Source organism: Tinamus guttatus, unplaced genomic scaffold (genome assembly GCF_059628265.1).
Source record: "Tinamus guttatus ecotype Peru unplaced genomic scaffold, ASM5962826v1 Tinamus_guttatus_pri_ptg000284l, whole genome shotgun sequence".
Classification (NCBI taxonomy): Eukaryota; Metazoa; Chordata; class Aves; order Tinamiformes; family Tinamidae; genus Tinamus; species Tinamus guttatus.
In genome coordinates, this window is record NW_028288818.1 from 615,398 (window position 1) to 637,606 (window position 22,209).

A 22,209-nucleotide genomic window follows, 5' to 3' on the forward strand; every position below is an offset into this window, starting at 1 on the left:
AGAGAAAAATGAAACAACTGACGGGACAAATCGCTACAGAAGTTTCTGTCCATCACAACTTTCCTGCAGCTATTTTCTCACCAAAGTTGGACACAGGAATTGCTGGCGATCTAACAAAGTTTGACAAAGCAACACACAAGAATCAGACCACGTGAATCTCTGCTAGTTAGTACAAGCATTTACACACAGACTGATATTAATTAACATTCTGTAATATAGAGGTAGAAGGAAGGAGCAGCTAAAAGGAAGAGAGAGCAGTAGATCATGGCATCTACTAAGTTAACCATTCATCAATGCCTTTATTTATTTTTCATCCCTGGAGAACCTACGCATTGCAATTCCCTATGACAGAACAGTTCACGTCTCTAACCTTTGTTCTGTTAACAGGTCTCCTGGGATGCCTTTGAAGTAGTATTTTTGTGACCCTGTGCTGTACTTGCGCTGCAATGTTCAGGAAGGCAGGGAACTTGCTTCCCCACAGTGCTAAGGACAGTCATGAAAGGGACACCTCTGAACACTGCCCTGGTTCAAGGCAGCCAAGGCCACTGTGGGGGAGAGTTGTGAAAAACTATCCTTGGCTTAATGTGATGATGTACAGTGCCAAACACTGATAGGGAAGGAAAAAAAAGAAAACAGATGGAAAGTGGTGCTGTAAGTGGGGAGACAAACTGCAGATCAGAAGGACAGGAAAGCCGAGACCAAAAAACCCTTCCATTTAGTTCAATTGCTGATATTAAACGGGGTCCACACGTGGCTTGTGCTCCTTAGGCTTGCCATTTACCAATGTCACACATGGTCATACTGAATACAATCCTATCTCTAGGATTGCAAACAACTGTGTTATGTAAAGGCAATTTCAAATTTAGAAGAGTAAAAAGAGTAAGAGCACCCTACAAATGTCTGTGGAGAAATGTGCTCGATCAAAGGCGAACAAATTGGAAGAAACTTTTCATTGTCAAATTCATAGCTCTGAGCAAACAATGTGAATTGCGCTATTAGTTTTCAGAATTTTGAGACTGAACATCACACATCCAATCCGAACATCATCAGTTACTACATTCGAGACATTCTCTTATAAAGTACAGATATCACCTCCATCTCTCCATCTTAAACTATTTCTTTAACTTTCTCTGGGTACCAAAAGTCAGAGCTCTACAGCCCTGAGTGCGCACTCATACAAGAACTGCAACTTCCTGGTAAAACAGTTACAAAATTCTTTTGCTTCATCTGATAGTAGCTTTCAAAACTATTACAGTTTAACATTAATATAAAAGCCCACCTTTATACAACAGACAAAGTTAAAAGGTAACAGTAAGCTTTTTCCCCTTTTTCTTAAATTTGTTTATCCCTTACTTGACTTCTCTAAGTTCTTAAACCATGAGAAAAACATGCTAGGGGTGGGAAGGTGGTGGTCAAGGAATGAAGAAAGGAATGCTTTAAATGTACAAACAAAACAGAGGTCAGTACAAAAGCAACAAACAAAACCAGGAGCTGGGAAAGCTACCCTATTAATACATAGGCTGTTAAAAAAAAATGCTTCTTAGCCCACCAGTAAAATCCCATTTATCTTTGGAACCCAGTTCAACCTCTTTTGATAGCAGTGACTGTGGGTTCCTTTTCTCCAAGTTTAAATGAGGATAAAATGATTGCTCAAACAACAGTTTGCATCTGAGAAGCAAAGTGCTTGTTTTAAAAGGTTGCATAGAAATCCCTTCCTGAAAAAGATGACTTGTAAGGGTATAGAAAGTTTCCCAGAGGGTGAAAGGAATCCCCTAAAATAGTAGGAGTGGCCACTCACCCAGATGCTAATTAGTTCATCAGGTGTAAAATAACCTAACAGATCAAACATCCTTTTCCTGAGTTTCTCATTTTCATTTTTTTCTAGCTGAGGCAGGTCTGAAATTTCTTGTATAAAAAAATCCCCTGCCTTTGCTGTTTCCTTTAAACCTTTCAAGGATACTATCTTGGTCTTTTGTAAAGAAAGTGAAGAAGAAACCTCTCTGCAGGCAGATTTAATGTTTGTCTGCAGTCTTATCCTTAGGACATTAGAGATCAAGACACATTTTCAGTGTATCCATTTCTGCTACTCTGCACAGCATATTCAAGGGTAAAATGACATCTGCAGCTCGGAAGAGTTTAGCTCTACACCTTTTCTAGTCAACTGAAAGTCTGTTTATTGTCATTCCTTCTTAGAACTACAAAACTAACTCCTATGCAAACCAGCTTCACCCAGCATTTAGTCTTCCTTTTCTACTCACATATTATTGATCATCGAAGTTCAATATCCTCCAAATCAAGATGTTATCTAGCTTTCCCTTTTCAAGTGTCTGAGGACTAAAGTCAGCACAGAAGGGTTCATGGAATTGTAGTTAGTTGACAACTGACAAAATTATTTCCATTGCTAGCAACATCTGTGTCTAAATTGATAATTAAAATGAAATCATGCATACAAAAAAAGCTTCCATTTTGAGTTTTCCTAATGCTGAAAGAAGTTATTTGATTAACTGTTTTAACCTGAACATCTGGTAGCATTACAGACATGTTATGACATCCACAAAAAAATGACGTTGACTCCAGAAATTACTTCCTTTTTCCCAAAAACATAATTGCTAATCTAGAATTATTGTAGTTGCCTTCACTGTGATATCCATAATGAAAATAAATAAATATATTGCCTCTCTGATTTTCTACACTCTAAGTGCAGGAGGGTTTCTTGGGCAACAGCAACTCAATTAGTTCACCTGCTTTTATAAAAACCAGCATTCTGTGTACCTGCTATTTTGATGTTCATATGGTTGTCAAGCAGAAGATTTTCAGCTTTCAGGTCCCGGTGCACAATCTTCCGGCCATGGCAGTACTCCACTGCTGAGAGGATCTGCCAGAACTTGCGCCTGGCCTCAGTCTCACTTAGACGGCCATGGCTGGCAAGGTAATCTGTTCAAACAAAGCAGGTTTCAATGGATTAGCCAACAAGCAGTAACCCTGAAATTAAGTAATTTCTCCCGAATATTTAGCACTAGCAAACTCAGTAAGGATTTCAGCCAGTCCAGTTTCCCACCCCATTATTCTCCCAAGCTCCCTTCCAAAAAGGTAGGAAAAAAAGAGCAAAAAAGGCTGCTGCCTTACTGAACTCAGCCCTCTTAGCTCGTTTAGGGTTGCATGACTGTTCCAATACATCTTTTCATAGAATACAACTCCTGTGGAATGGCTGGAATAACTGGCTTGACCATCATGAAATATTTCAAGTCTTAGCCTCTTAACAATTCATGTGAGCATCACGCCACAATTCTTTCTCTGAAACCTCAGCACACGCAGCATATTGAAAAAGCAAAAAGTGGAAGTATCGATTCTCTGGAAGTAAAGCCAATAAGGAGGCATCCAGTCCGGTCTCTTGTCTTCATCACAGCACAAGCAGGAAGAATATTTGGCTTTCATATTTGATTATGTTGTAAAAGTAATGCTAGGCCTGAAACAACTGAGAGCTCTGGAAAACAGAAAACTCTTTATCCTCAGGAACAGAAACAAGTGAAGCCGTGAGATTTCACCTTACCTCTCCTGACAAACAGGAGCTTCTATAGCCAATTCTAGTTTTTCCTTCTCTTATAAGGCAGAAAATCAAGAAAGTAACAGTTAGGACACTTTTGGAATTGCCTTCTACCTCCTACAGAGACTGCAGTTAATAGCCAAAGTACGGCAAACACACACAGATACGCTACCCAGGGATCCGCAGGCAAGGGCAGCACATACACACACCCACCGATGGCAGGCACTGGCTGCAACACCAGCCAGTGGTTAAAGACATGGCCAGTCTTTAGCAGTGAACTTAAAAAGAAACAATGAGCAAGAGACGATGTTACTCGAAGAACGATAAGAGTTTAAAATTGCAAGATGATTTTCAGTCAAATGACTAGCAGAGTGATAAAAATAATTTCCCTCTAATAAAATGAGGTGGTATTCCGGAATGATTCTATCTACGACAACGCAGCACTGCCACTATTGACTCAAAGGCCCTGCAGAACAACTCAGTACAACTGCTTTCTCAGAACTCTTGAAAATAAAAGTCAAGCAACATAGTTCTTACTGTACTGTTGATTGCCTTAATACTTGACAGATATGGTGGCAGGTAAACTATTCGGAGAGGTGATGAAACATACCTATGAATCTTCTACCCAAACTTTACAGGACCTTTACAGGACTATGCAGAACGAGACTGCTTTACATGGACACTGTGGACAGGACACAAAGCACTTCCACTCTTGTCCGTCAATTCCTTCATCCAATCCTCTAACAGACAAGGTCTTTATCAGTAATACTGTTTCCTGGGAACAAGTATGAAATCCAAGTAGAGTGAAGCAGGAAGTAATTAGCTGAAATAAGCTTGCTTCACTGCAGCCAAAGAAAATGAGTTGCTTTTCACAGTGATCATTTTAATACTTGCTGTTTGTCTCAACTTTCTGCTAAACAGTGGCAAGAGAAGGGCAGGAATATCAGCTTAATCTGGAAAGTGATTTTGCCTCTGTAGGCTCCATTTCATCATTAATTCCTTTCGCCCATACCTATACATACAATATTTTTTAATTCACCAGTATTTTCCAGCCCCATTTAAAGTACAGAGCAAAAACATTTACGCTGTGATTCAGCACTGAAAGACTTTCCAATTCCTCTTTACATATATATCCAACATGATGTTATCAGATACTCGCTTATTACACAGAGCGGATCTCTACCTGTGCTAATTGCATGAATAAAATGTACATGTTGCTCCCTGCTCACACCAAGTGATAGGGTACAGGGTGCATAAATTTCAGCCAGGTAGTAACAGTGATCTATAATAAAATGCACATGTATGAAAATCAATGACCCAGTCAGCTCCTGCAAAACCCTGACTGCAGGCTGTTGAATTCTACTGGGAGAAATCAGAAGAGACAAAATTAAATAAAATTTTTCATAATCTACTAATCCCAAAATAGGTTGGTACGTTGTTTCTTAAAATCATTATAGTGCTGTTCGATTACCTTGGGACCCCATGCATTATTTCCATGGCAGGCAATGGTACACTGTACCTGTCACGAGGCGACAGGATACAGCCCTATCAGCTGCTTGACAAATATGAACCTCCAAAATACTAAGAATAATAGGCAGTCTACAGGCATTTGACTAATTTCTGCATAATGACCAAAGAGGAACTCGAGAGCAAAGAAACCTTTTCTATCCTGCAGGTCTTGTAAAATTGCTTACTAGACAGGGAGAACATACCTTGCCAACCACTCTACACTGGCAATATTTCAGAAAACCAGCATCTGTGAGGAGGGATAGGGGAAAAGGGAAATTTAATTCACAAGCCATCAGCAGCAGTGCAGCTGCTAGTTGCTGATGCTACATGGACTAAGAGTAACCCAGCTTGCAAAGAGCCATTGGGAGCATAAGACAACTGGGGCCAAACAAAGCTTTCAGTTACCTGTAAAGCTGTGGGCAATTAACGCAGTTTAGGAGAATTACCCCGAACTCGTGTCTCTGCAGGGCCTCTGACTGTAGCATATCACAAATACATAAAATACCAATGTAAGCTAGAAAAAAAAAATGCAGTGAAACAGTGTTGAAGATCTGGAAGAACTGTTGCTTGGTGCTGATGTAAGAAGAACAAAAAGGCTGTTAGAAAGCTATTGCTTATTTGGCAGGAATGACCCAGTCGATAACATGTATGGGAAATTATTCATCTAATTGGCAGGACATTCCCACCAATTCCACAGAAAGTACAAGATTTCTGCATGAACTCTAGATTACAAGGCTGCTGCAAATGCTTACAGGACTCTGTAAATACCCTGAAATTATATAACAGATCTGAGGGAAGTACCCACAGGGAAGTTAAAAGGTTTTGCGCAATATAACTGAAAATGCAGTTGAGAACAGCTACCAAGTATAGTTTCCTATTGGTGTACAATATATTTCAGAAGATGAGACTCAGTTTTCACAAGTCCACAAAACACTCCTAAAAATGTTACTGACTTACTGAAATACTTGAAAGGAGGAGACAGAAAAAGAAAAAAAGGAGGCTTCAAAAATCAGGTTTATCTATGCCACTCAATTGCTATTTTTCAATCCATTACATCTAATGTTTTCTTATACAAGGATCTTTTTGCTTCTAGAAGCCCCGTTTAAACAACAGTCATTTAAACAGGATGTGGAGCAAATGAAGGATTTTTTTAAAAAAGCCAGCGAGGAATTACACTAAATAAAACTTGCATATAACTTTGGTAAAGCCTATTTCAAAAAGAGGCATTCTCATCTCGCATAACGCGGCAGAAAACCAACTAGTATAAACAAGAAAGTCTGCTTGAGAAAGTGCTACTAAAAATGGCACGAGGAGACCAGGAGCTTCCCAGCGGATCCAGAAAGCCACAGGAAAGTTGTGCTCAAAGCCAAAAAGGGAGTTTCTTCGGTTTCTTCGATTTGTATTAATACAACAGAGAACATCATATTTAGTATTTAAAAAAAAAAGGGGGCGGGGGGGAAACACGTTTTTGCCTACCATTTGTTCTGGCAGTTTCACTGCACTGTCAGCAGTTCTCTGTACCACTTCTGTTCTTCATGAGAAGTTCAGCTTTTTAAATTTATTTTGTCAAAACAGAAGCCTTTCAGATTGAGAATTTTCTTCTTCACAACAAGAACTTAAAACTAAGTTATCATTGGTTTAAAAATACAGTAATGGCACCTGAGCCATATGACAAAATATATCAGCAATGAAGCTGCAGCAGGTAATTCAACATTTCAAAGCATTTTTGATTGTAATATGTGAGAAATGGGAGCTGTGTTTAAGCTGTTTTAATACACTAACACGCTCTACATGCTTTAGCGGGAGCCTATCTGCAACATTTGGAAGATCAATACAGCTGTAAAAGATAAACAAAACATATGGGAAGTTTGGCAGGTTCTGACTTCCCACCCCTTACTTGTTGGATCACTAATTCCTTTACTCACATCCCAAAGTAAAACAGGCTGAATTTTTGCTCAGTTCCCCATCATCCCTCTGTAAAGACCCTATCTGCCAACTTGGTACCTCAAACTCTTAAAACAGCTTAAATGTGTCAGTGCGATGAGGAAAGCATAGGGCTCTTGGTATTGTAAATGTTAAGAAAAAAATCTTGCCATATTAGATAACTGAAGAAATATGAACATTTCTAAGAAAAGTGAAGATCTAGGGAAATCTAAGATTTCTTCCAGATCACTTCAGACTGACTACTTCCCTGACATTGTGTTCTTCAGCATCAAAATGTGCAGCTGTCACTTGGGTCATTAGGCTCTGCTTCTGCTAAGCACTCAGGGCAGCGGTATATTGATTAGTAAAGTGAAATCTGAATTATGTTATGCACGTAGTCTAAATAAACAATTGTAAGCATGAACAGATCACCTTCTTAATATGCTTAGTAAAACAGGTTTAGATAAAAGATGTTTTGTAAGCAAGATTATTTAGGAAAGGCAGGCGTATATTCCATAGCCAAGATGACTTAAAGATTTTGTTTGTGCTGAGTTGAAAGGATTTTAGCAACTGCTACTATTCTATTACCCCCCAAACAGGTCCTGCAAGGCAAGAGATGCCTGTTCCTGAGCCCTCTGATATGGCAAGACTGGAGATTTCAGTCAGTAGTAGGTACTATACTTAATTTCAACAGCTCCCCAAAAATATTTTCAAGCAAAGCATATTAGATCTCCATGTCTCCAGAAGATGCAGATCTCAAAACTTTCCTCCGAGTTTCCAACCTATCCACATCTTAATGCATTTTCTGCGCACTTAACTAGGCAAAGAATATGAACAAACAAAAGTCTGTTAGCAAGAGGAGATCATAATATTTGCATACTAAATACCATCCAGTCACAAACTGAATGACAAATCACATGATATCAAGGTGAAGTCAGAGGTCAAAGAAAAACTAAACTGCACTAAATGCAAGCCAACCCTTTAAGCTGTTAATTCATCTTTTGTTAGCAATGCAACAAACAAATTAAGGAATCTAAACTGTGATTCGTGTTTATAGCTCTGGAAGCCACTTCAGCTGCAACCCTAGCAGGAAAAAGACATCTTTTTGCTCAAAAATAGCTTCTCACCTGCTTTTCAGTGATATGTATGGTTTTCTAGACAAGAAAGACACTCTGACATGTGTTGTAAAATATATTTACTTCAACTATAGAAATAGTAGGCACACTGCCACTTGGCCAATTGTCCAAGCTTTTATCCCTGTATACATTTTTTTTTTTTTTTTTTTGCACTTAGCATGTTAAGGGTCTGCTCTAAAAAGAGGAATATACATTTCGGAACAAGTTTCATAAGGGGCCACAAAATGATGAGATGGGAGAGGCTGAGAGAAAAGGGACTGTTCAGCCTGGAAAAGTAAAGGCTCAAGAGTAGCTTAATGCCTATAAACTCCTGACAGGCAAATGTCAGGATGACTGTGACAAAATCTCTTCTTAGCAGTAGGCAGTGAAAGGACAGGAGGCAGTAGGCATAAGCTGAAATAAAGAACATTCTATTTAAACATATGATTTTTTTTTTAAACTGTACAGGCAATGACAAAAACCTGGTAACTGTCATCAAAGGAAATCCCAGTTTGCACCGATTAGCTTATGTGTTCTGCTAAATGTACAGATTTAACCTTTTTTATACCTGCATATACAAGAAGATTTTTTTTTCTTCCTAGAATGAGAAACAGTGCCAGGTTTCACATCATCATCTTAACAGATAAGAGAAATGACATTCCAGTAAGAGGCATCGTTGGCCAAAATAACAGCAAATGGCAAACTTCAAAAGTTAAGGTTAAATTGTTGAACATCAGAATCTTCTCTTGCTTACCGAAAATTTCTCCATTTTTGGCAAATTCTGTCACAAGGTACAACATGCTTTTGGTCTCCATCACCTGTCGATGGAAAACTTGTATATTAGTTTATCTGGGCAAAGAACAAAAGACAGATGAATCTACACAAATAGACGGTTTCACATCTCCCCTCTGGTAAGAAAACTCTTAGAGCCAACAGCAGAATTAGCAAAATCTGACAAATCACAGATAAGCTATGATGGCACACCCACAGCTTTCAAAAGACTTGACCTACAATACTATGCTGTCCTTTCAGACATACCATAGCATCTCCAGCCCTAGTTTCAAGGCGACCTTTCACTAAAGAACAAATGTAGACTGCTGCAACTGAACTCTTCTCACCTTTCTGTGTCAAGGCCCATTAAAGGGTAAAGACACATGAAGATGAGTAAGAGAATTTCCCATCCAACTGTAAAATCATGCAATTGTCTGAGGCTCAGCAAAGCCTGCACATCAAGGAAAAAGTCAACAGAAAAAAAAATACTATTCAGAAATCTCTAGGAACACAAGCAATTTTGATAGACCAGAAACTTCACAGCAGTATTATGACAAGGACTTCAGTGTGCATAAATATAAGGGAGGGAAGGGAGGCAGGGCAGTGAGTTAGTATCTTATGTTGCTGTATTACAAGCAGTTTTATACAAAGAAAGGGCTATCTTCTGTACAAAACTGTCAACTGTTGACCACTCAAGTGCCAAAAACTTTCTGGTGTTCTACTGGCATTTACAAGAATCACAGCTGATACCTTGGAACAACATGACCACTCTTTAGGTGCACGCAAAAGTATTAAATGTGTACCAACCAAACTGAATCCCAGAAAAGCTGACAGTTTGTCATGAACTGGCTATCTGTAAGAAGTCACTGATATGGGGTAAGCTTTTTATACTGAAATAAAGAGGGAGAAGAACACTGCTGAACATTACCTGGTATAGCTTTATAATGTGCGGGTGATCGAGCATTTTCATTATCTGCACTTCTCGATAGATCTTCTCCAGATTCACAGCATCCAGCTGAGATTTGTCAATGATTTTTATTGCCACCTGCAGCCAAAGAGCAAAACTGAGATGAAAGAGTCAAACACAGTAGACTCATGTAATTTTAACTGGACCTACTTATTTTAACTGCAATTAATATGCTATTGCATAAGGATATCTGCAATTCATCTGTTCAAGGGGGAGGGAATATAGATCTCTAGGGAGATGCTTGCCAGTCAAATGCTGCATACAGCTCATATAGCATAGACAACAGATCTGGATCCTACAGACTGTACTTTTGTCAAAAGCAAAGGAACAAATTACAGAAACAAATTACAGAGAACTATACATGCTTTCAAAATGCCTAAATTTACTTTCAAACAAAAAAAATTTAAAAAGTGTTAGAGAGGAAATAAAGTTACAGCTGCTATAAAAAACTCACACTAAAGATAACAACATTGAAAAAAAAAACAAATTCATCAACAGCGTACACTCACTTTGAATACAACATGTTAAGTGCTGAAACACGAGCAGAGAACATAAAATTCCAAACACTTCCAATTATAGCTGCATTTCACATAAGCTATTGAACTACAGGAGACAGCTGTGATGCAGGAGACAAAATCCACAGGAGGTGAACCTCATTATCTGCAGTAAGGCTGATTATGGACCTACCTGAACTGTGAATTAACTATTTACTGACTTATATTTCAACATGTTTTTCCCTGTAATCTCTTCACAGATGCATACTTGCTTTCCGCAGTGACCAGAAATGAGAATTAAAGACCCTGTTTAGGAGTGAAGTGATCCAGGAAAACAAGAGGTAAGATCTCAAGGTCTGACAGCAAGGCATTCAAAAACCAAAAAAAGTTTTTGATGGATAATGTCAAATAGCAGTGCCTGCCTGCTTGGGCTCTTGCTGAACCTCTGTTCATCTATCCAACATACTATCATATATTTGATTAATACAAATATTTATACATCCTTCTTCAATAGTTCTCACCCCCTCCAAATGTGGAGGAAAATCTGCAATGACTTGCTATTACTCCTTTTTCCAAAGAAGTTTGATTCTCACCACCTCACCCCAGTGAGGAATCCAGCTTTGTAAGTAAACAGACTCTTGGCACTTTTTTTCCAAACAGAGTTTGGCACTTCCACAGATTGCTCTTATTTTGAGTATTCCTTCTACTGGAAACATTGATGTTTAATACAGCCCATTGCCACTTCTAAGCCAATTTACAAAAGTCTTCATTGCCAGCTCCCTCCACAGATACCAGGCACCATTCTCAATGATGGAATTCCTAAATTCTGCTGTCTGCAGAAAGCTCCAACAAAATCAGTATCTGAAATCATTCTAAGCACAGTTCTCCATTACTGAAGAAAATCTTTACATTTGACATCTACTACTATTAAGCAGTTGGCTTTTTAATGTAAGTATGTGATTACTTGGAAGGAAAAAAATTGCTCTCAATTTCACAATCTCCATACAACTCCTTCCGTGTATAGTATGCATATGCACACAGGGGCAGGCTTTTACATGAGAAGCCACACAGCAGCAGCTGGCACCACTGCTTCAAATGCAGATTAGATATCACGCTATTTCCAGTCTTGAGTTCCCTTGCATCCTGTCAGGTCTGTAGAAGGTTTAGAGAAAAACCCCTCGGAAATACTTAAAAATCCATGAGCTATAAAAATGTGAGGAAGAACATGACATTCTAGAAACAGCTCACTTTTGTCCACAATCTCAACTGTAACATAATGACAGGAAAACAGGAATCAACTTTTATTTCAAGCTGAAGAAATCACACCACGCTAGAGAACAGTTTCTTAACTGAAAAGTCGTTTTGTTCACAGAGGTACAGCTTTCTAACTTCTAATACCTTAGAGAAATGTGGTGGCATCACTGATCTCTGCAAAAGAGTGCATACAGACTGACCACGTAACCTATCATTGTAATGACCTGTCATTTCTCTGCTATGGTCAATCATATCACAAACTAATTGACTCCCAGAGCACACAACAAATTAAGGAAAATTACACAAGCTCTGATCCCAAACCTCTAATGTCAAGATAGCCCAAAAAAAAAGCACAGTTATCACACCTCTCCTAAGAAAAAAATAATTCAAGCATCAGTAATTATGCACTTATGTACTTCAAGACAAATTCAAGATGACAAAAAGTAATGAAGTCCGATGCCTGCATTTTCCTCCCACCTTCCCTTTTTACTGCTTAAGGGCCTGAAAAAAGAGCAAAGATTTTAGAGTGTTATTCCCTTTTAATTTAAAAATAGTAGAAATAGCAAAAGGAGGAAGGAAATATTAGTGAAAGCTAGAGAACTGGAAAGGGAGTTTGTTTTACCATCATTTGACACATCTGGAAACTGAAATGGTCAGACAGCAAATTTGATACGAAGATTAAGCAAAAAGTCTCTCTCCTTCAGCTACTCCAACTTTCAATTTACACTTAGTTTTGCTATTATCTATTCATTTCTCTAATCACTCTTTCTGAAAACACGTTAACACATATCAGGAATTGTGATCATGCCAGTATAAGCTTTAAGATTTCATCCAGGTTAGAAAAGCTTGCATTTGAGTCACTGCACCTCCAATGGAGATAAACAGCATTAAATTAAGAAACACAGGTTTCTGCTACCTGGAAGCAGTGCAGTTTAGAACAGCAGAACATTTGGTTATCCCAGATTCTCGAAAAGGTTGCCTCCCTTAGGGTGCAGTTTCGCTTAACATCCCATCTGATCTACCTGCGAGGTAGCTGACAGAAGGGGCTGCCTGTTCTGCTGTCACTCTCTGCCTCTGGAGATGTGTCTGTGCTCCCCCCGCAGCCAACTGAGGCAGCCCATGGCGGCAGAGTTGGACTGATGCCTTGATCCTTCTTTTTCACAAGAGCTTAATTTTACTACTGTACTGCTCCACTAAGGCCAGCTGTGGGCTACAGCACAGAGAGCTGCTGTTTCTGTTTCTGTAATTCCCTTCTGCTCAGACACACTCGATCACACAGTCACATCCCTAAACCAGCATCCCATTGCTCATCAATAACTAGTAGCAGTTTGAGGGAGAAGCTCAACCCACCTGTTACATGACAAGACACGCAAAATGCAACTTTTTTTCCTCTTTATTAAGGTAGTCAGAAATTTACATCTGAACCATGACAGGCCGTTCAGAAAGGCTTAATTTTCACCTGAAGAGCAATGGCTAGTATTCTTCTGTAGGTGACTAACCCTTAGGCTTCATTTCTTAAGTAATGTCAGGGAGCAGGGGGTGCAGAGGAGAGAAAACCTTACACACGTTCATCAGGAATTGCTTTCACCTTTAAAATGCAACACTTCTCCTCCCCCAGTAGGATCTTCCCCTGTTCCAAACAGTAAGCAAGAAGTATTGTTTGACACCTCACCCTATTTCATTAGAAGCAAAGACCAATCTTGCTAAGCTTCATGTTTCCAGTTATTTTTGTTCTGTTTCTCTCTTTTTTTCTAAAGAAGGATATTGCTTGCTTTTGCATGTGTTTCATTAACAAATGTTATCCTGAGATCGCAGGATTCCTTGGCAACTTGATAAATAAGCATGGCAGAAAAGAGCATGTCATTAACTTAAATGGCAACAAACACAAACAACAAGCACAGCAAAGGTCACATTCAGCCATGCAGCCCTGTTTAGAGCACCTGGTATGGGCTGTCATTAAAGAGGATCATGGACCGCAGTACAAATAAATAGCAATTCCCCCATTTTTGTTGATTTCCATGTTTCTTTCTGGGCGACTATTTACTACTGTATTACTAATATAGTCTTTCTTGTGTAATTTCAGAGTTCATTTGCATACAGAAGCAGGACAGAAGATGGGCATGCTTCAGGCCTGGTTTCCTTTTTTCTATCATTTTCTTTAACAATTTTGTAGCAGCTATATTTAGTGTTTTCACCTTATACCACTTTCAGTTTTAAAGGATAAGTTTTTTGATATATAGGATAGATACACAGTAAGGATTACATAGTAGGATTAGAAATTTCCTAGGAAATGGATAGAAGAATCATACCACAGTTAGAGCTGTTAAACTCCACACTTTCTATAGTATTCGGTACTCTGAAGGTTTAAGGTTTTAAAACAAAGGCTTTGTAAACTAACAAAAGCAATATTGAAGTATTCTTCTTCATCATAAAGCCTGCCAAAGAAATAAAAGCTCAAAGTATCAACCAACTCATTCAAGTGAAATAGTTACAAGTTTGGCATGTAGCCTTAGACCTGGGAACATAACACTTCCAAGTAACATTCAAAGATCTTCACTTGGCTCCTGAGTAATAGCAGGGAAAGATTTAAAATGATTAGCGGACTATTGTGAAACTCGGCCATAAGAAAAGTTTCTTTTGATATTTGGGATGCAAGGCCCGTCTATGACCATAACCGAAGAGCACCAGAGGTTTGTCGTCTTCAGCCAAAGCCCAAACTCACAGCACTTTTCTTTCCTCTGAGTAATGAGACGACAACCGATCAGTTCTGCATCTTTCCAGTTTGTTGCTTCTGTACTATGGGCAGTGTTTTGTTTAATCCATTTCCTTATTTCTGTGTGCTATAAGAACCCCATTAAGCTCTTCTTAAGTAAACAATGAAACGGATCCTAGCAAACTGACATAGGCTCACCTCTAGCGTAGTGATTAAAACCACTTAAGAGGAGAACCTGAGGAGGCTGAGCATTCAAAACCATTACTCTCATCAGAGAGAAGTTTAGAAGGTGCACCTGACTACCTATTACCCAAATAGACCATAACTGTTACAGCTTTAGATAAATCACCAAGTATTGACAATTTCAAGGCTAGTACTTACCAGACAACATTTGAGTGGGGTGAAAACAAAGAGAGACTAAAATGGTTGAATTGGGTTAACTTGTAGGCCAAGTTATGAGAAGGAGTCACGGCAAAACATACAGAGAAAAGAGCCTCCTTGCTAAAGACAGCTCATGTTCCCACTCATCCTTCTTGCTCCTCTGTAAGTAGTGGCCAGGCGAGGAAACCGTGACTGAGCCAGGACTGGAGAGCGAACACGAGGCGAGGTCCGAGCCCTCCTTGGGCGCAGATACCGCTCCCGGCTGCAAGCCACGGCTGCCCACGCCCTCGGGCAGCCCCCAGCATCCCTGCTGTCACCGCCAAATGCCACCAAGGGCACTGCCGCGGGCAGGGGGCGCGAGCCCCCGGCACCGCTGCTACAGCGGCACTGTCGCTGCCCTTGGCAGGCGGATTGGGAGAAAAAAAGAACGCATATCAAGAATTAGAGGCGGGCACGATCCGCGCTCCGGAGCCTGCTGGCGGCTCCGAGCACGCAGCCGCCCCTCCTCGCCGCTCCTTCCCCGCAGGGACAAAGCCGCGGCCGGGCTCGCCCGCCTGCCGTGCGCCGAGCGCGGCCCCGCCGGCCAGGGCCCCGGCGCGGCGCGGCGCCGCGAGCACCCCCGCCCGCCGGCGGCGCCCAGGGCGGCTCACCTCGCTGCGCGTGATGCGGTGGCGCGCCAGCTTCACCACGGCGAAGTTGCCCTTGCCCAGCGTGCCCTCGATGTCGTAGAAGCCGACGCGGACGGGCCCGGGCCCGCGGGGCAGCAGCGGGGGGGGCCGCCGGGGCTCGGCCATCACCATGCTGGGCGCGGGGGGCGGCGGCGGCGGCTCCGGCGGCTCCGCGGCCCCTCCGTCTGCGGCGCCCGGCAGCCGCGCGCCCCGCCCCCCGCGCCCGCCTCCCCCGACCGCGCGTCACCGCGCGCGTCACCGGGGGCGGCCCCTCGCCATGGCAACCGCGGCCTCCGCCACGGGGCGCCCGCCGGGCCTCCCCCCGCGCGCGCGGGAGCCGCCCCGGCCGCCCTCCCGCCGGCCAGAGGAGCCGCCGCCGCGCTGCAGGGCCGAGGTAGGCAGCCCCCGGCGCGCCGTGCTGGGGGGTCCCGCGCGCCGCCGCCGCGCGCCCCGGGCCCGGCCTCCCCGCCGGCACAGGCAGACACAGCGGGCACGAATAGCCCGCTCGCCTCGCCAGGAGCAGCGTTGCCAGCACCACGCGCCTCCCCAGGCGCAGGCCAGCCCTTCCTCCCCACCTCCCTCTGGCCAACACCAGCGAGCCTTTCCTGCCCCCTTTTTCTCTTGAGGACTTTCAAGGGCCCATAGGGCCCTTGAGCCTAAAATGGCTCCAGGTCTCGCACAGCTGACCATGGAAACATGTGACAAGGCAGGCATTTTGCGCTCCTTGCCATTGCTCACACAACCTCGTTCCTTACTGCTTGCCCTCACACTCAAGCATGTTTGCTTTAACAGATCAATAAGAGCACCCTACTCTTTTGCGATCATGCCTCTCTGTTCTCATCTGACCATGCTGGCCCAAGGACCCACCGAGCTCCAGGCCACAGGAATCCTCTCCGGAGGCTTCTTGCAGCCCTTAACTGCACTAGGCACCAGGGCACACAGGATGGCACATGCCCCCAGCAGATGCACACCCCACAGCCTTTACAGGTCCCCCACTACCTACACCCTAGCCCCTGGGCATGCAGGCACCCACCAGGGCAACCTTTTGCCTTTATGAAGGCAAGAAGGCCACCTTCTGTCCCATGCTCCCCCTCTACATGTAAGTCTGATATTTAAAGCTGCCCCATCATGGTGGAAGGTCATTTAAATTTGTAGCAGCTATAAAGCAGTGACCTTTCTGTCAAGGCAACTGCAAACCTGAGTGAATAAAGTTAACACGTGCCCTGCACAGCACTTGCACTTTATGAGATTCCTCTATGGAATGACATTTTGAGGCGACGCTGCTACAGATAACTGTGCTGTTACCACTCTATTTATCCCCTTAAGAAGTTCTGGCAATGACTAAGTCATGAGTTGAGTTAGTCAGACATTCACCCTTTTAAATGATTGACAGGTGCATGAGCAACTCACCATAATCCCACTTGGATACAAAACCTCAACCCCATCCAGTGCTTGAGATTTCACTGCCATTTCACACAGACCAAACAGTAATTCAAGCATGTTGCAAGCTCAGTATGTTAAAAGTAACTTCTTTTTTTCCCCAAAATCCCACATTGTGCAAAATATTGCTCAATACTTGTTCTCAGTTGCTTTGCTATTAATAGAAATTCTAGTAATATAAGATATAGTTGCTTCCATGCATGTTAAAAACTCAAATTCTTGCAATATGAATTGTCAGGTATCTTATGTATGCTAGAAAACCTAATTTCCAAAAAGCTTTCCTGCAGAGTACTGTTCAATGCCAGTTTTAGCCTAAAACCTCAGGTAAGAAAAAGAATTTCAACACAATTGCAGCCAGAACTGCAATCACAAAAACACCCTGTGTGCAACAGGCTTTACAGCCATCGATGGCTTTCAAAGAAGGTGATCCAAATGCTTCTCTCAAATACTGGTGGTCCTGGTCTCTGACAAAATAGAGGGGTGTTTGCAGGCAAGTTTTCAACAAACAGCCAAAGGTATTAAGTGTGGAGCACATATGCCCTCTTGTGGTCAATATCTCTGTACCTCGTAGTACACACCAGTCATGCATCATTACACTGACATCCTAAAAGATTAATTTACTTTTCCTGTGCCCCATACACATTAGAAGTCCAATACACACTGGTAAATGCATTCACATGCTTGCCTGCCCAGAAAGATACATGGCATTGGGAATTAGGCACCTAATCCAATGCTATCTTTAAATATCAAGTGGCTCACAAGGAAAAGAAAGAAAATAAAAGCACTTACCTGTAGAAATATTGCTAGAATATCATAATTTCCTTATCTCTCAGGCAATCTACTGGCGTTTTGTAGGATGAACCTCCCATGAAACAGCCTTGGCAGGACGTACAAGGGAACCGTTTCTCTACTTAAATTTCTACTGAAATGCAGTCCTAGAAATCAATCTAGGAATAAACCAGCTGAGATTAAACCATCATGCTAATGCTTTCACCTCTTGACTCGGTCATAACACAGTGTTTAGGAGAAAGATCCAGAGAATACAATTATCAACTATGTGGCCACAGGAAAAGATACGCTGGAGAGTGGAGCCAATTTAGTGCCAGAAGTCCTTTTTGCCAACATCCTCCTTAGATGTCATACAGCATTAGAGTAATCAGGCTGACTGAAGAAACCAGCTTCTCTGAGGTCATTTCCCTCAGCATGAAATAACCAATAAATGTTAGCAGCCTATGGAATCAAAACAACATTAAAATCATACGTACCTAATTCACCATGTCAGCTATCGATGGAAGAACTAGATTTTACTTTTACTTAAGGCCCATCCAGTCAAGTCGTGCAGCTTTCAGCAAGTGATGCAGCCTCTAGCCATCTTGGGAATTTGTAAAATGGGGATAAGGCACAATGCCAAAGCGGGGGATCAAGGGGCTAGCTTCCCCCTAGAACCTGGTGGACAACACACAAGGCAATGAAATTACCATTTGTTAGACTGCAGAACAGCCTCTACAACGCCTGTGAAGGGGCCGTTTTTTGGTGCTTAAAATAAGACTTAGAGAAAGCTGTGGAAAATGGCCATATAAAACAACTTGCATTGCCGTATAGGTTTGGCTTGGAAAATACAGGACATCCTTTACCTTCCAACTGTTCTTGTGGCTGCAGTGCATACTGGAGCAGCGTCCATTCACGTCACATTAATTTACCTTCATTTTATTATCTATGTGCTGATATAAGAGCCGGACTTCAAAAGAGCACTCAAAGGAATTGGGAGGAGCAGCTTCTGCGCTCAGTTAGAAGTGCCGGAGTACCCAACATTTCTCAGAAGCTCTCTTGTTTTGTACTTGAATTCACTGCCTGCTGGAAGAATGCTGCAGGATTGGCAGACACTCAACCTGCAGGTACGCAGAACAGACACTGCACACAGCCACCTGGTCTGTAACATTCACGAAGGGAGAAAAGCAGCTGTAGGAACTGACTGAAGCAGGGCCATGTTTGCAACGCACAGCCGTAGTACACATCTAGAACTGGCTTCCTTCATATTTACACTGGCAGAGAACATGCACAGCCACATCCTGCACTCCTGTTGATTTTTCAGTCCCACATAAAACACCTTCTGCTAAAGCATTTGGCAGATGTTTGCTTCCTAGTGGCTTATGCAAATGGATTTTGCTTCATTTTCCTATTTATTTTTGTGCAATGAAGAACAAACTTTCTGTGAACTCTGTCAAGAGCTAAATTAGCTTGAGATGCTTCACAGCCAGATTTGTTTGGCACAACACAGCCCTCTTGGAGCCAGAAGCATTCACCTGCAGAGCAATAGGTGAGTAATTACTAGCATTCCTGCTCTAGTGGCTTTATTCACTTGGTCATCCTCTTTCCATTACGTAGTATCTGATCCAAAGAGGGGGGGGGAAAAAAAAAAAAAAAAAAAAAAAAAAAAAAAGAGGGGCAACAGAGGGATCCAAAGCCTGGAATTTATGAAATCCTTGGTATTAGCATAAAGACAGACAAAGCAGATCCAATTCTTCATGATCTTCACAGCGCCTTAAGAAGAGTTCTGGCTTTGGTTACCATTTCGTGGCATCAGGATTGCCTCAGCCTGCTCCTTCCACACTGCTTTTGCCTTATGGACTTGATACCACCAGAGCCTAACACTTGAACACCACGTCAAACTTCTGCCCATCAATGTACTTAAGGTATCCTAAGCAAGGGAAATACTCCTAATGAACATGTTCCACCAGTAAAATGAAATCAATGTAAATCTTTACTAGCCACCCTAGTACAGGCTCTCTCTTAAATAGTAGTTTTGTTCAGAAATTATGACAAGTTACGCAGAAATTTTTCATAAAGTTAAGATTCCTTTAAGTAATTCTGAACAGAAGGATATTGAGAAATTAGACTGGGCAACAGAGCTTAACCATTTCCATTAACTGTTTAAATCCCAAGACTGAAGCCACAATAAATAGCACTGAATTCGGTTGCCCTTTGCTTGTTTAAGCTCTACACACAAAAATTTTCAGAGAATTACATAGTTATAATCAACACAATGTCAGGCCTTGTTTTTTCGATAAACAGGGATTTACCATTTTATTTAGCCTATCAAAAGGCTGAACATGATCCAGCAGAATAAATAAGAAACAGGACTTACTGGATATTGTGCCAAGTGGCAGAACTGTAAACCAACTTTTTTACATAAATAATGACTTAGTCTCACAGCATACATCCAAACTATTTCACTGACCTGCTAGAGAAGAAAATAAAATTTTGGTAATGACAAGGTCTTACTCCTGTAGGTTCAAATCATTTTTGTCACTCATTTTTAGATTTACAGCATCCCCGTAATTTCGGGAAAGACTGTTTTTTTTTTTTTCTCTCTCTCTCTCTCTCTCTCAAAAAAAAAAGGGGGGGGGGGGCAGGGGGACCTAAAGTGCAATGTCCTAAAAAGCTCCTTTAAATACAGATATCTAGATAACCAGTGTTAAAGCATTCTGCTTTCAACATGGCACTCCCACTTCTTTCTCAATGTAATGGGATACATTCAAGTCAAATGCCAATTTTCAGAAATAGCTCCATTACTGGAATAATTGAAAACAGTAAGTGCAGACAAAGCAAAACGTGCTGGCTTGCTCAAAACTGAACTGATTTGCCTTAGGAATGATATAAACAAGCTTATGAAAGAGCTGAAACAGAGCAGATAGGACAGAAATGGTAATAGCCCAACTCCACAGAGCTGCTGCCAGTTTTCTGCAGACAGTTTTCTATGTTCTAGCAAGAAACAGTACATGCCTGAATGCAAACCTCCAAGCTTTTTCCTTGCTCTAGTATTAACAGCAGAGCTTAATTCACACACAAAACGCAGGCTAACTCTGGAGTGACCGAAACCAGAGACCCCTCTGCTGCTATCAGTGATTCACAACCCACGACTTGACCTCAGAATCTGCAACTTGCTGCCAAACTTGTGCCCCCAACTCCGATCTTCCATGTATCACCAGCGTGTTCAGGTCAGGATGAAAAGCTTTAAGCAGCAGAACAGGACAGAGCAATGCTGCATGGTGGCTATAGCCTGAGCCAACTGAGGCAGCTCAGGAATGGACTGTGCCTATTCATTTATTTGCAAGAGATCTTTTCCCTCTTACAACTCTTAGAATTTCTTTGAGCAGTGAAATACAGACCAGTAGTTCTTTTCTAGTTGAATCACGTTAATTTCTTACTTGTTGCTGGCATTTAACATTAAAATCTCATTCAACCTGAATTAATTCTTAGTTGTATGACAGCTTTAGACTGCTCCCTTGCATTTCTATTCCTCCAAAGGAGCAGCAAAATGGTAGTTATCAAGTATGGTTTCCTAGATGATCTCTTAAATGTTAAAAAATTAAGTCATTCCCTCCTACTGTCAAGCGAAGAAATTCAATGAGCTATCCTTAGTATCTCACCTTGATACTCCTTTTCTTTGATCAGAAAAGTCCCCGTAGCACTGAGACAAAGCATTCATAACTGATGAGTATGACCAGTTAAACCACTGTTTATAATCCAATTTCTTATGTTTACCTACCTTGTCAAAAATTCATCTCTGGAGATTAACATCAGAGCACTTGTCTTCATGGATTTAGTATAGGTCACAAGCTCAAGGAGAAAAAAAAAAAACCTGGAAAAAACTGTAAATGGCTATTGCTTTTATAAGCAACCAGCATTAATTTGTCATTTAGCCAAACTGATACCTTTCAGGACACTTAACTAGGAACAGAAAAGACCGCAGTAATTTCTGAGACCAGCTAGAACCTTTCAGAATACCTCACTGTCCTCCTTTAGCATTAGAGATAAATTCTTCATTTCTTGTTTTGCAATTCCCTTGGCAAGGATAAGTGAAGGGACACAATGAGCCCTATGCCAAAGCACCTACTGAGATTCTTTGAAAAACAGCTACCAGTGTAAACTAAGTACACAGTTATGTGCAGTGACTCATATATCTGGCCTTGGCAGTCAGACTAGGAGCAGACACCACACTACTCTTCTCCCTGTGAAAGGCTTCTCAGTGTTTTAAGCAGCTGATAGAGACCATACAGCTGGACCATGGAGCGGCATCTAAGTAGCAACACATTTACAACCACAGCAGCTTTCTGGGACACCTATGAGAAAACAAGCATGACTAGCAACTGACTTTTGACTTTTAACTTGTTTGGAGATGAGGAAGTTGGTTCAAGTATGTATTTTTAGATTGTTCTTTAGCTTGAAAGACATTTTCACCTTTGAAGTGCAAGAAATTTAGACAGCAAACATAAGTAATCAAGATTATTAACACAGTGTTCCTGGTGCAGAAGGAGGGTGATACAAAGGAAGGTATGTTCTTCTGTCTTAGATCTTTAAAAGTCCATATTCTTTCAAAAGAGAATACAGGGATGATGCAAAATCAGGATACAATATCACACATAGTCA

At 41.6% G+C, this 22,209-nt stretch overlaps 1 protein-coding gene across 1 annotated transcript in view; it reads right to left on the reverse strand.

Moving 5' to 3' along the window:
• The window catches only part of SIK2 (salt inducible kinase 2), a 38,972-nt gene extending 23,491 nt beyond the window's left edge, over positions 1-15,481 (reverse strand). The window contains exons 1-4 of the mRNA XM_088527377.1: positions 15,322-15,481; positions 9,791-9,907; positions 8,846-8,909; positions 2,773-2,934 (exon numbers count right to left, since the gene is read on the reverse strand). Coding sequence (XP_088383503.1) covers positions 2,773-2,934; positions 8,846-8,909; positions 9,791-9,907; positions 15,322-15,471 — 493 coding nt within the window. The 5' untranslated portion in view covers positions 15,472-15,481. The remainder of the gene's footprint in view (positions 1-2,772; positions 2,935-8,845; positions 8,910-9,790; positions 9,908-15,321) is intronic.
• Positions 15,482-22,209: the final 6,728 nt, after the last annotated feature.